The 14,067-nt window shown below is 39.1% G+C and overlaps 1 protein-coding gene across 5 annotated transcripts in view; it reads right to left on the reverse strand.

The window, feature by feature from the left end:
- Positions 1–14,067, reverse strand: part of GALK2 (galactokinase 2) — a 46,644-nt gene that overhangs the window by 19,835 nt on the left and 12,742 nt on the right. For 4 of the 5 annotated variants that reach the window (XM_017805218.1, XM_017805222.1, XM_017805221.1 and 1 more), the window contains 2 exons: positions 3,338–3,436; positions 471–623 (listed from right to left, as the gene is read on the reverse strand). In XM_017805218.1, the coding sequence (XP_017660707.1) occupies positions 471–623; positions 3,338–3,436 (252 nt within the window). The remainder of the gene's footprint in view (positions 1–470; positions 624–3,337; positions 3,437–14,067) is intronic. The other variant, XM_017805220.1, reaches the window with a different exon arrangement.

A 14,067-nucleotide genomic window follows, 5' to 3' on the forward strand; every position in this document is an offset into this window, starting at 1 on the left:
GCTGCTATTCAGCATTTCCAGTATTACTTCCAGGCCTCCAACTAGTAGCTTTGATGTTCTCTAAATCCTAGAAAATACACTGCTGTTGCCATATATACATATAAACATGTGACCATACTGATTGCTTTCCATTATTTGTCATTAGGCAACTTTAATTAGAAACAGTCTATCTTATTAAGTGAGAATATTTTTTTCTGAAAAATAGACTTATTTCCTCCACTGAAATATAATACAAAATAAATTTAATAGAACTAAATCACATAATCTTCTATATAAGGACACAATCCTTGGACTTCCATTAAGCTCAGCAGGAGTTCTGCTCCTGCAGATGGAGGTGTCTGGTTCTGGAAAGAAAAATTATACTTAAAGTAGCACCTAACCAGGTGTTAAAGACACAACTGGTCAGCAGTGGAAAAAAGCACATATTTAGATGAAGGTTTCATTAGAGTTTGACATAAGCCATGCCTTACCTTTGTAGCCAGCCGACACTCCATTACCCTAATATTGTAATGAGAAGTTGCTGCTTTATTCATTTCAACACAACTGTTTGCAATAACAAACGCTGCTCCACTTGGAAGTCTAACATCAGTTGCCCTCAGTGGATTGAACTCTATCAACTTGGCCTATTGAAAGAAAAATGAATGGTTAGTTTTAATTTACTACTAGCTAACAGAGCACTTAGTTCTATAAATCAAATGCAAATTTGCATGTTTTTTCTCTTGAAAATCCAGAGACAGTTAAGGAAAGAAAGCTGACATGAAACAGTGAGAAAAGAGGTTTAACCTCATTGGTCAAGTTACACATACATTTCAAACCTTTCCCTGTAGCTGGATTTTAAAATGTTTCCATTAAGTCTTTGGGTTTTTTCAGCATTTCACAGAACCCCACCCAACCTATTTTTCTTGCCTGTTTAAGACAACAGTTTTTCTTTGATCTACAGAAAAGTAGCAGGCCTGGCTGAAGCTAATGTGCCTGCTACTAAAACAAGGGGCTTTGCATTCCCTGCCCCTTCATCAATGTCCATCTCCCCCTCAGTCTTCTGATTTTCCACTACATCAAGATTAGTTCACTGAGGTACAGGATAGTACCAACATTTTAGGGCTCACTGGAGACACTGATCATGGCACATATGGACAATCAGAGAAGTTAAAACTACGTATAAAAATGTAGTTACTGACTCCTTTCTGACATAAGAGACTGCCTTGCCTCACAGATGCTTACATAGGCTGCGTAAGATGTTCCCAGCATTTGTGACCTTTTCATGGAACAAGCTAGGCATCCATTAATTAAATAATTCAAGATGTAATGTAATCAAGAGATTAAATTCACATCTGGTTTTTCATTGGGATAAGTTGTAAATCATGTGCCCTGCTTTGGCTTCTTAGAATAGACTGTAACTCTGCAAGCAGGGACGTCTTACTGGCTTTGGCATTGTTCACCCCCAGAGAGTTCCTTGAGCAGCTCGAGTGCTAAATAAACAATGACAAATCTGCTTGTACATTATGTACAGCATGTGTGTTACTCCCTGCCATTGAGATTCTGGACCACACCACAGAGTCACTATCAAGACAGACAGACTTGCTTACATTTAAATATACCCTTTAAGAACTGCTGCATTAGATCAGAATGTACCCCTAAGCTGGTCTAGTGTCCTGATTCCAACAGTAGCCATAAATGGCTGTTTAGGGGGAATAAAAAATAGGATATACACAAAACAATCTTTTTTGGGGATATATTTTGCTAGCTTCCCATAAGCAAAGATTACAGTGGTTATTCTTACACTGGAAGAAACATCCAACTATTATGTTTAATAGCTACAAATAGGCTAATACTCTAATAGTGTATCCAAGAAGGTCTTTTTTGAACCCTTTTAAAACTTCTGCCTTCCACAATGTACGGTATTTCTCAATTTAACAATGAATGTTTTGGAAAAAAAACCCCAAACTTCCTTGTTTGTTTTTAACAAGCTGCTTGCTAATGTCATTGTGTTTCTATTAGTTCTTCAGTTATGAAAAGCATTGCATTGAATTCTCCATTTACCTTCTCTTTACTCATTTAGGGGTTTTACAAAGCTTCAAAGTATCACCCCTCTAAGCTTCTTGTTTTCCAAGCTGAAAAGCTTTAAATTATTCAGTCAGTGCTCATATAAAATAATAGCTTTGATCAACCTCAGTGTCCTTTACTGTACTTTTCTCATTCTAGTATATTTTTTTAAGATGGGAGGCCAGAACTGCATTCAGCTGCAAGTAAACTGAAGCAAGGATATTTTCTGGTTTGTTCACAATTTCTTTTCTAATCTTTTCTAACATTTTCTTTGTCTTTTTGATCACCACCTCTGTATATTAGAAAATCTTCCACTTACATGATCATCTGTGTGCATGCCAACAATACATCATCATTCATGTAGCTGTGTTTTTACTGCTAACAGTATAAAAATGTAGGGAAGGTGCAGAGCAAGTGCAGGTGATGTGACACTGAAAACACATGTGTCTCATGATGGCATTAAATGTTTGGTGTAATTCTAGGAAATAGTTTTGTTCTGTGTAAGCTCATGCAAGATATGGCACTAAGGAACAAAAGCTGTAGAGATATAATACCACAATCATAAGGAAAGTAAAAGTTTTTGTGAAAGGCTCCATCAATTTCAATAAAAGTGCTTTGACAGGTTTGAGGTTGAAACAGTCACAGTCCTGTGCATTTTCTGGACAGGGATGAACTCCACTGCAGATTCCACTGCAAGCACTCAGGCATAACTTGGCAGGTCCTGTTTATCATAGCTAGTCCACCTTCTGTCACCACGTTTAAAACAGCTAAATGCCTTCTACCTCAGAATCCAGCCACAGAATTGTCTGGAATTAGCAAAACTAGTGAAAAAAAGTCTCCATTGTCTTTGCAACTGAACCTGGCAAAACATCCTAGAACTGTTTGGTTATGAGAATTTTCAAGAAAGCATTTTTGTAATAATTATCCCATTTTCACTGAATACAAGGCATGCCGACCATTCAGACTTCATTATATGGGAAACATTCTGAGTTCAGTGATGAATTAGCCAAATAATGTGGAACCTGGTGCTCTTCTAGAGTACATCTTCTCCTACATCTTTTCCTTCCTCCTTGCCATTTCTCATTTTCCCCATCTTATTCAAACTTGTCGTACTCAATTGTACACAAATTTATACATTTAATTCCCATTTCATTTGTACACCAGTGGTGCTTATACTGCTTACTGAGGTATGCCAGTTTCTCGTCTTGTCTTTCTGCCAGACACCTGTGAAGGTATTTTTTGTTTCCATAAACCACTATTACAGTGTTAGTTTAGATTACAAATATCCACATACAGTTCCTTCTTCTGCCAGAAAAGAGATTGACTGGTCCATCCCTCCACCTTCTGTGCCAATGTAACGTTCGCTCTTTGTGCAAATTTCTGCAAGTTCCACCTGAAAAAATATTAAAATGTGAACCTTCAGCCAGGGTTAAGGATGGTACTTTTATTCTGTTTACATCATATGAACTAGTGAGAAAACAAAGGAAATAAGGACAGAATTCTGAAACCACTGTCTCTCACACATCAAGTGGTATAAGCTGGTATCAACCAGGATGCCACATGGCCCCTTTTCCCTTTTATTCTGTAGCAAAAGAGAATCAACTATTCAGTCTCCACAAGACCCACCATAGCCAGATGCTTTTAAGAGTATCCTTCTTTAGATGCTTAACTCTTGTAGCTGTCTTCCTCCCACCTTCCTTGTTTACTTCAAACCCTTCCATCTCAATAGCCAGTATTTTGTTATTTAGTTTAATCCACCTACATATGCAACTCAGTAGCTTACAGAAAAATGCCAAGTTGTTACTCTATACTATTTTAATGCACTGACTCCACAATCAGAAATACTCAGAAACCTTTTCTCCCTGTAAATATTCTAATCAGTGGTGCTTGTCATTTCTCCTTGAGATACTGTACTCTGCTTACATTGCTTATCTGAACTAATTCATAGTTATATGTGATGTGCATTCTTTTGTGACATTTTGGGCATATCTTTGTGCATTCTGATACTTGCAGGTCAGAGGATACTATGGGAGAGTGGAATATCATTGTCATAACTGTCAAAAATAATAATTTACAGTTAAGCTTTCAGCTATCAGGCCAAGTCAAAACAAAACACAAGAGAACCCTTGGAGAATGGTCAAAGAACACAGACTAGTCAAAAAGAAGTGGGTCAAAAGGCAAGTATCCCTGTCCACCTATTATGAACCTGACCTGTTTGTTTTTCTAAGCACAAGGTGACCACAGGGAAGATGGGAAAAGAACTTTAGAAAAGCCGTTTTCCAGCCTGTTGGCAAAGTCAGATTCAGATTCCACACTAAGGATGTAGCATTACAGGACTGAATCAAGCTAAGCAGCAAGACAGGGACATTAGCCAGCACACAGCTGTAAAAGGCAGCAGACAGAGGCAGTAAATCACCCTGCTGAGAGAGAGGTATGTGCAGGGTGCCTGCCTGCTGCTCGCTCAAGGTCTGTAATGGCACCACAGACAAAGCTGTAAAATTGGTGCTTAGATGAATGTAATCAGGCTGAACTGTTTGCAAGTGCAGTAACAACCAATTTATTCAGCTCACAATGGCCAATAAGCCTTGGGCTGATAAGCAGAAAGTATCAAAAGAACATTAACAAAGTTACTCTAAAACTATGCAAAGTGGATCTCTTTGAATCCAACATGGTAAATGACTTCTTACTAGAAAAAGACCATTAATGACGGAACATTGAAAGTGCAATCACTAAAATTGCTCTCCTTTTCTGTGCCGCCTTTCCTTTGTGTATTTTAAAGATGAGCTGAAGTAGAGATAGTGTTTTCCTTTCTGGAGATAAAATTTTTCTTGAGAAAGTATAGAAACATCATGCATTTTGATGCGCTTTTTTTTTAAAAAAAAGCCATCTCCCAGGTTCATCAAAATTCAGTTTTTCTCCCTTGTCCCACATCCACTCCAAGAAGTCTCATTTCTAATTTGAACCTCAGACCTCTTTATCCCATGGATGAAAGTTTAACATCCAATCACCATGTCTCTGCTCCACTCTAAGTTGGAAATGATTCTGAGTGAAATGCTAATGAATGTAATGATGCTTTTTTTCCCATTTAATGCTAAAATGCTCAACTACAGCTCCACAAAAAAGACCAAATCTCCACACACAGATGTAGAGATCTCTAGGTGCTCACTCTATACATGTGAAGGCATGCCTATTTACAAACATGTTGCTGGGCTGTGGGAATGGCTGCATGTTTCAGCCAGTTCTGCTGAACCTGCCGTTCCTCCCTCTGAGAACACAGCAATACCACATCCCTAATTTTTGCTGCCACTGGCAAGAGATATCAGGATATCAGGAGTTCAATATTTCTCACTGGCCGAGAAGACCATGCCAGCTGACAGGTCATGGACACTTAAACAGGAGCTGTGGCTGTGCAAACCTGGCCTGAAGTACAGCTCCTGGGGTACTCACAATGTATACTCCACTCGTGGGCACAGCTGCCTGAGGTATTACTTCATCTGCAACTGCCAGATAAAGCTTTGCAAAGTCAGAAATCAAGCATTTCACCCTTCACTTAGTCTGGCTGCATCTCTATCTCCACATACGCATCAGCTACCACTTGATTGCTTAAATTGTTTAGACTTTATGAGCCTGGGCTTATTAAATAAATATCAGAAGTCTTGCAGAGGAGGAATGTTAACAATTAGGACAGTGCCACTCCCCTGTCCCTGCACTGGTGAATTGTGCCTGGTTCAGCCGGGCCTCGCTCCGTCCTGGCTCACCAGCTGTCCAGCTGCGTACGCCCGGCTCGCAGCGCTGCTCCAGCTTGAGCAACTTCTGTTTTGAAACTGAGCGAGGATTGGCAGGACCACCAAGTAGTAACTGGCAAGGGTTGCGAAGAACCCTCTCCACAAGACAGCCCAAGGCATCCCTGAAATATTATTTGGTTTCTAATTTAAACAGGCCCTTGCTGACACAGGCTGGCCTTCTAATACGGGGATGAGAAGCATGTGAATGGAGAGGAAATCGTCTGTATAGAGAGCAGTTTCTACTTACTATCGAGACAAATGGGCAAATGTTTGACTTTTTGCTAAAATGAGTGAAAGGGCAAAGTTTCATTGGAAGGTAATGTGAAGACTAAACTGAAGAGCCTTATGTACATATTTGATACTTGGAAAAGGATGGTCATACGACTGAAACAGTGAACCGAATGTCAGGAGGTCTGGGCTCAATTTCTAGCTCCACATTAGTTTCTCGTGATTCAGAGAAAGTCTCTTTAATTCATCATGGTTTCATTTCCTCAGTACAATGAGGAGTATCTTCCCCCTCTTTGTAATTAGTAATTGCTACTTGGGATTCTTAGATGATAATGCTGTAAATATGTGTGACTTCATTACTAGAAACTGAAAAAAACCACATTTTACTACCCAAGTTCTTAGAGTTTAGGCTTCTCTAAGAAAATACCTCTAAGGAAAAAAATCTGTGAGAACTATGTAATAAAAGGAAATAACTTTTGCCTATCTCAGAGCAATGCCTTGTTTCCATTCAACTTTAGACACTCAGAAGCTCTTTAGGGCAAGGACTGTTTGAATCATCTGTATAAATGTTATTTATATCTCTGCAGTGTACGCCTGACCTGTTAAAACACAGAGCTTCTCAGATCCCAGATTTCACTGCACAATTTGGCAACATCTCAGATATGTCTGAGCAACACCTAGGCATGCAACACCTTCCTTCTGGATGCACTGCAGTTCTTGCAGAGAAGTAACTCAGAGCATTCTCACGGCCACATTTAGGGGGATTGTACCCCAGACTACACCACAGCATCACCTGGCAGGTAGGTAGGTCAGAGGCGGCCAGACGCTCCTTGGGGGCTTAAGAGTGCAACTGTTATGCAGATAAAATAAACAATGTTGTCCCTGTGAAGTTCTGCAGGAGTCCTAGGACAGGCTTTCTCACTGAACAAGGTGAAAGCAGGCATTTGCTCCTCGTGAAGAATCACGAGAAATACACTGAAAGAATAAACCCATCTGCACGTAGACTCCACTTGCATCCCACGTATTCTGATTCATATGACAGATCACTTTGAGCCAACCACAAAACATAACTAGTTCTACTCACCCAAGGCTCATTAGCATGCTTTTCCATCCCTAAAGCAGTATTTCAAAAACACTAGTAAATCATAATTTAAGTCTTCATAGAGTTTCACATAGTTTACTTTAAAAGCATTCCTATAAGGCTGCTGTTATCTTCAATTTAGAGACAGCACAGATATTTATATGGTTTGTTCAAAGTCATGTGAATCAGTCACAAAGCTGAAAACAGAATTCAAAAACCTCCCTATTTCCAGTATTGTGGCTTATTTCTCTAAAGAATATGGTCTCTGGGAAACCATTGCAGGGTGGATTTAAAATCCTATTAATAATATGATGGTAATGAAAAGTGGAACAAAAAGATACTAAAATCCAAGTTAAAATGGGTTTGAATAGTAGCATTATGACTCTAGAAAAAGAATTATTTAATCAGACGAATTAAAAATTTCCTTACCTCAGCTATTCTGAGATCCACATATGCTACTGCCCTCTGAATTTCTCTATTATTGTTCTAGGACATTGTTCCAACAGGACTAACTAGACCAGGTCATCATTTGTGAACAGTAACTATCACAGAGACAGTAAGTCCTAAGCTGTCATCTACACTATTAAACAAGCAAAATGATACATTTAAAATAGTATTTCAAAAAGCTCAAACATCAGGAGATGCTTCCTTTGATCTCACCCCCTGTGAAAAAAACAGCCCAACAAACCAGTGCATATAATCACAGAACATCCTGAGTTGGAAGGGACCCCCAAGGATCATCAAGTCCTGCTCCTGGCCCTGCACAGGACAATCCCCAGAATCCCACCATGTGCCTGAGAGCGTGCCCATGAGTAAGGGATTGTCAGCATAAAAAATTCATTAGAAGACTTGAGTCAGAATAAATATATAAAGTATATTAAGATAAAAGCAGCCTTTGTAGGTCAAACCAATGCCACATCTAGTCTTGTATCTTGTACCTGAAAGCGGGCTCATAGTATGAACCAGAGGCCAAGTACAGCTGGTATTTCTCCAGGACTTTATTTTTTATTTCTAGGCTGAATATGAATTCTGCACCCTTAGTTACCAACAGTGGATTTCTTATACATGAATTTGTCCAGGCTCCCTTTTAACTCATTGACAATTTTAACATGTAGATCATCCAGTACAAAGGACTTCTACAACTTGTCAGGTGAAGAACTGTCTCCTTTTGTTGATTATTAACATGCCCCTGACTGGCTTCATTCCATACCTTCTGGCTCTCACCATTTGAGGGGCAATGAACAATTGATTCCTATCCACTCCATCAATTACAGTCTTTATTTTATGGATCTCTATCACTTCCTCCTTTAAGTGACTTCTTCCAAAGAGTCCTAACATACTTTTATGGGGGTTGTTCTGTACCTTTAATCATCCATGCGGCTTCTTCCTAAATCTTTGTCAGTTTAACTACCTTGGTTGGTAAGAAAGAGAAAGGCAAACTTACAGCTTTTCTTAGTCTACCTTAGAGAAAATGTCACTGTATTATTTGCTGCTTTAATGTGACAAATGAGCCACATAAAATGTGTGTTAATTACTGTTGACATAAACATATTGTAATGCAACCTCATCCCATTCAGCACTACTATTCCACCACTGTCACTGAGGTGACAGGACAGATTATGTGACCACGTCTGACCCTCCTGTGCAAAGTCCCTTTGTTTAAACCTGCTTAGGCAGTGCGTGGTTGAAGCAAACTGTTCCCTTGTGCTGACTGTAGGGAGGGCTGTGAAAATGAGCACCAGTAAGCAGGGAGCTGGCGTGGAGACTGCAAAGATCTGCAGTTAGTTCAGCGGTGCCCTGAGCTGGTTTGTACACTCGGCCTGTTCGGCCTCGGAGCACAGCAGAGGGGTGAGTGTAACGTGACAGCAGGAGTAGCTGGTAGGTGAGTTAAACCTTGGAGTCTCTCTGGTGATCTGTCAAGAAACACTAAGTATTGCAGCTCTTGAATGCCAGACCCAGTATCATCCACGCAAACAGCACTTTTATAGCTGTTGGCAAGTCCACGTGCCAGGTTGGCTGAGCTTCCATGGGAGATGTTTAGTATCAATGAGTTTCATGATATATTAACGGGGGTTTTTTGTTGTTTATCCAGCAAAAAATGATACAACATTATTAAATGAGAATTTCCATAATTAAAACACTACAAAGCCGCATTTCAAGGAGTAGAATATCAGTGCATACAACTGACTAGCAAGCAATTAAGCATTAAGAAATTTATGTGAATTAATTACTTAAGGAAGCTCCTCTGAGGTTTTAGACAACTTTAGTTGGAGGACTTGGAAAAATCTGAAACTAACAATGTTCACAATGTAATTTTTTAGGCTGTTCTTTTTCAGTAGCTTAATTCTAAAGTCTGTTCAGAATGTATCCTATTGCAGAAGGCAATACTTACCAGTTCCTCTAGCAGGCAACTGACCCCCACATGCAGACCTAGGCTAGCTTTTGATCTAAGAGCTCTACTAACTACCTCTGCTTTTTGTTTGAAACAATTTAAGGTTCTCCCTGATAAGGAGCAAGTCAATCTTGGGTTACAAAGAAAGAAATTACTACCACTTAAATCTGTTTTATCTTTGAGCCACAAGATTTCCTATCCAGCATGCAGAAAGTCTAATCTGGGAAATCATATTAGTGGAGATATAATTTAGTCTGACAAAGAAGGGTTGTGATTTTTTATTATTAGTTGCCTTATGTGTAGTTACTCTAGATGGAGAGATTTCTTGTAATAAGAACTCATCAGTAGCTCTGCATCATGTTACCTTGTTTGGGATTTTTAATGGAAAAAGCGGGTTTTCAGTAAAATGATACTTTTCATTAGAATGTATTTTTCTCTGCTTGTTTATGTTTCAATATGAAACACCTCAAATTCAGGTTTTGATTTACAACTGAGTATTTTTGGTCTTTCAAGTTGAAGAACTGATAAATTATGAACCACCAATGTAGCTCATTTGATTCTCTCTTGCCTCATCATTTATTTTACTTTCTCTCAGTTTTATACTATTGATAATGAACATGAGGGCCTTAATGTACAAAGGTATTTAGGAATCTGAGGAATAAGGAAAGTGAACAGATGATCACTTACTTATAAAAAAAGTCCTAAAAATAGAAACCTAAAGAATTATCTGAGTGAGAACAGCTAAGGAAGTTTCACCTTTAATAGTCCCCTTGCTCATAAAGAGGCCAAGGGCCAACTGCTCAGATTTTCACTCATGCAATAATGGGTCTGGACAGTGTGTAAACTGTGACAGAATTTGTCCCTATATAACTGTCACTGTCAATATGTTCCAAACCAGGGATCAATCCCCTTCAATCTCACATAGCCCTTTAAAGAAGCAAACTTGTGTAAGATTAAACCCCTTAAAAGAGTAAGACAATTAGTGAGTAGGAGACAGGCAAATATTTGTTAGTAAAACAGAATTAGTGTTGCTTAGTATTTTTTTGGAACAGCTCACCCTACATTACACAGAAACTTGATATATACAAATCCAGAATGACAGCAGCCAAAATAAAGCAATCTTCTCCATAGAATGATAGTATTAAATTACATCTGCCTCAGTGGTTTAATGGAAGTTCATTTTGGCCAAAGTTCAGTGTGCTACATTTTCTACATATTACAATGCAATAGTAATGATACATAATCTTTAGAATAATAAAAAATTTCTTCCTGTGTTAAACTTTATTATTCATGAAGGGAAGCTCCATGAAGAAAATAAATTTGTGAATATAAAGTTTTTTAGCATTGTCATTTCCAGTGTTCTAAAAGTCTCTCCAGCATGCACATTTAAGTAACTGGAGTATTTAAATATCTATTCAGTCAAAAGTCCTGTACATACACTTACTGTCCCTATATAAATACAGTAATGGTTCCCCAATGAACATTTTGGCCAGTTTAATCTACAAAGTCAGACTCAGTCTGATGTTTTCCTTTACAACAAATAATGTTGGTAATTTAATGGCAAATGTAGTGTTGATTTTCTGTGAAATTCTACACAGTTTCGTTCACAATACACAAAACTGAAAACGAATGAGAAACATTTATACATAAAGACAAGTATTTTACAGGAAGAAGAAAACATTCTCCATCACTTAAGGCAAATTTAAACTCTAGTTACATGGTAGTATTTTTTTTCCAAGCTGAGCACGTTTTATATACATTTATATAGGTACAAAAATAACTTCTGAAATATAAGACACTGTGTTTCATTTATTAAGGTATAAAATGATGGCCAAATTTTGAGGTTATTTTTATCACCAGGAATGTCTTTATTTTTAATATCTGGTCTTGACTAGGAATAGATTGCTGAAAGTTACCATCTGCTTCCAGTTTGCACATAAAATCCCAATTAGCTAAACTTCATATATGTTTTGCAAGGTAATTACACTTACTTTTTTCCAAAATGGGGAAATATTCGTCAGATAGTATCTGGATGTCTTCATAAGCACAGCAATCTTAGCTTGACTTTGTCTGCCCTCTAACATGCTCAAATAGAAGGTTATCAATTTGGTTGATGAGAGATTATGGCCTTTGATTACCACTGCTCCAAAGTACTCTGTTTCCTCTTGATTACAAACATACATAGTCAAACGTAACAAGTTAAAGAGCCCTGTTTTTTCAATTCCACAGGGAGAAAGGGACTTCAGTACTTCTCAGTAATGTCGTGGGTTTCTGTGGCTGAGTTTTGGTAGCGGAGGGGGGCTACAGGGGTGGCTTGTGTTAGAAGCTGCTGGAAGCTTCCCCTGTTCGTGGAGCCAATGCCAGCCGGCTCCAGGATATATTTCCTGCCCCTGGCCAAGGCCGAGCCAATTAGGAGTAATAGTAACACCTCTGTGATAACATGGTTAGAAAAGAAGATGGTTGCACAGAAGAAATTCCAGCCAGGGAAGAGCGACTGAGAACATGAGACACCAAGGTCAGTGCAGAAGGGGCAGGAGGTGCTCCAGGCACCAGAGCTGTGGCTCCTGCAGCCCGTGGTGCAGCCCATGGTGGGGCAGCTGTGCCCCTGCAGCCCATGGAGGATGATCGAGGCGCAGAGACCCACCTGCAGCCCCTGGAGGAGCCCATGCTGGAGCAGGTGGATGCATGAAAGAGGCTGTGACCCCGTGGGAGGCCCAGGATGGAGCCCCTGGAGAGGGAAGCCCCCGCTGGAGCAGGTTTTTCCCGGGTAGGGCTTGTGGCCCCTGTGGGGGACCCACATTGGTACAGCTCATTCCTGAAGGACTGCACCCCATGGAGAAGTGACCCACGGGACAGCAGTCTGAGAAGAGCTGCTGCCCAAGGGATGGACTCACACCGGGGAGGTTTTAAACCCACACTCAAATTCATCTGAGCCATAGCTTGGGAAAATTGGAGCCAATGGACACTGAGCCATTACAGATTAGATTTAGGTCCTTTATTTATCATTTTGTCTGACTTAGATTTTTCTCAGTCTAGATAAAGTTAAATATAACTTACGTTCCTATATCCAACATTTCATGTTAAATTAAATAAACCCTATTCATTTCTGATCTGTTCTTCCCAGTAAGTATGTGCACAGCTGCCCAGCCTTGGGTAACAGAGAAGATGTTAAGGTGGCTGAACAGACCTTAGTTTCACAAGATTTAACATCTGGACAGCAACACTATCATCACATCTTTCAAGTAAATCTAATTACTCAAAATACTAAGTCATTTTCTGTACTCATTAATTCCTACCACGTAACACAATGCTGGGACAATTTAGAGCATTATTATATTTCCTTTACAAAAAGTATCTTCTCCTGATGAAAAGTTATACAAAAGATTGATTTTGTAACAGTGAAATAAAAATCACTCTAAAATCAAAAACTACTAATAGTGAGCATTGCTGCTGCTTGAGTGATGCCAACACAGCCTTAGACTGGTATCCTGTCTGGAGAAGAAAAATGGATTCTTTTTAAGGATCACATTCTACATTTTCCATCTTGTTATTTGAATGCTATTGCACTGCTGCAACTGGTTAGCACTGCACATCTGGCTGAATTGTCTTGAACTGGTATTTTCCCTAAACTATTGTGTATGTGTGTGATGGGTTTTTTAAAAAAAAAATTTGTATGCACACTGAAACAATGCCCTATTGCAGACTGCTACACACAATTAGGGAGAGCATATTTTTTTCTGATTTTGTTTTCAATGTCAAAAAAGTGCTATTTTTAAAGTAAGCCACCATGAAATTCTAGTCATGCTTTTACAATGTTTTTTAATTCTGGGGTTTTTTGGCTCTTAATCTCATAGGCCCAAACTTCACACTGGAAGTGTTATCTCATAAAAGCTCTAAATTTCAAGGACTTTTACTCTACAGCTACTATTTTAAACTTGCATTTGTCAGGAAAAAGAGCGTATAACTAAAATATTCTCATAAAAATAGTTTCACAGAAGCAAAACAGATAAATGTTCCATTCAGTAAAAGGTCAATTTTTCATAACTTTGGCTACAGAAGCCCTACGATTCAGCCAAATTTGATTCCAAAGCCAAAAGTTTCCTGTACTGCTGCTACAAACCATCGTACTAAGATTTTGCAAAGTCCATCAGACTAATGAGGGGCAAAAAGTCAATCTTTTCTCATAAAATTACCGCCATGACCAAATATTGTTACTTATAAATGCCACAATTTACAACTTTCGCAACTGTAAAGCATCTGAAAAAAAAAAAAAGGGTGGAGGGGAAGGGTACAATGATATTTCTTCTTTAAAATAAACAAACACATTAATATCCAGAGCCTTAAAAATGCAAGGTCCTGGTTTGCTTTCTAGTAGAAAGGCTCTGGAAAGCCCCTAGTTTTGCTCAGCTAAGAATTTCCCTGCCATGGGGGAGCTCCCGGCTGATGCACAGCCAGCATTGCTGGATCCTGCACAGATACCATTTGATACCAGCACAGGATGCATTAGGAGCTGGCAAGAAGTGGCCAGAGCACGTTTT

The sequence above is a fragment of the Lepidothrix coronata genome, unplaced genomic scaffold (assembly GCF_001604755.1).
Source record: "Lepidothrix coronata isolate B3197 unplaced genomic scaffold, Lepidothrix_coronata-1.0 Scaffold11, whole genome shotgun sequence".
Classification (NCBI taxonomy): Eukaryota; Metazoa; Chordata; class Aves; order Passeriformes; family Pipridae; genus Lepidothrix; species Lepidothrix coronata.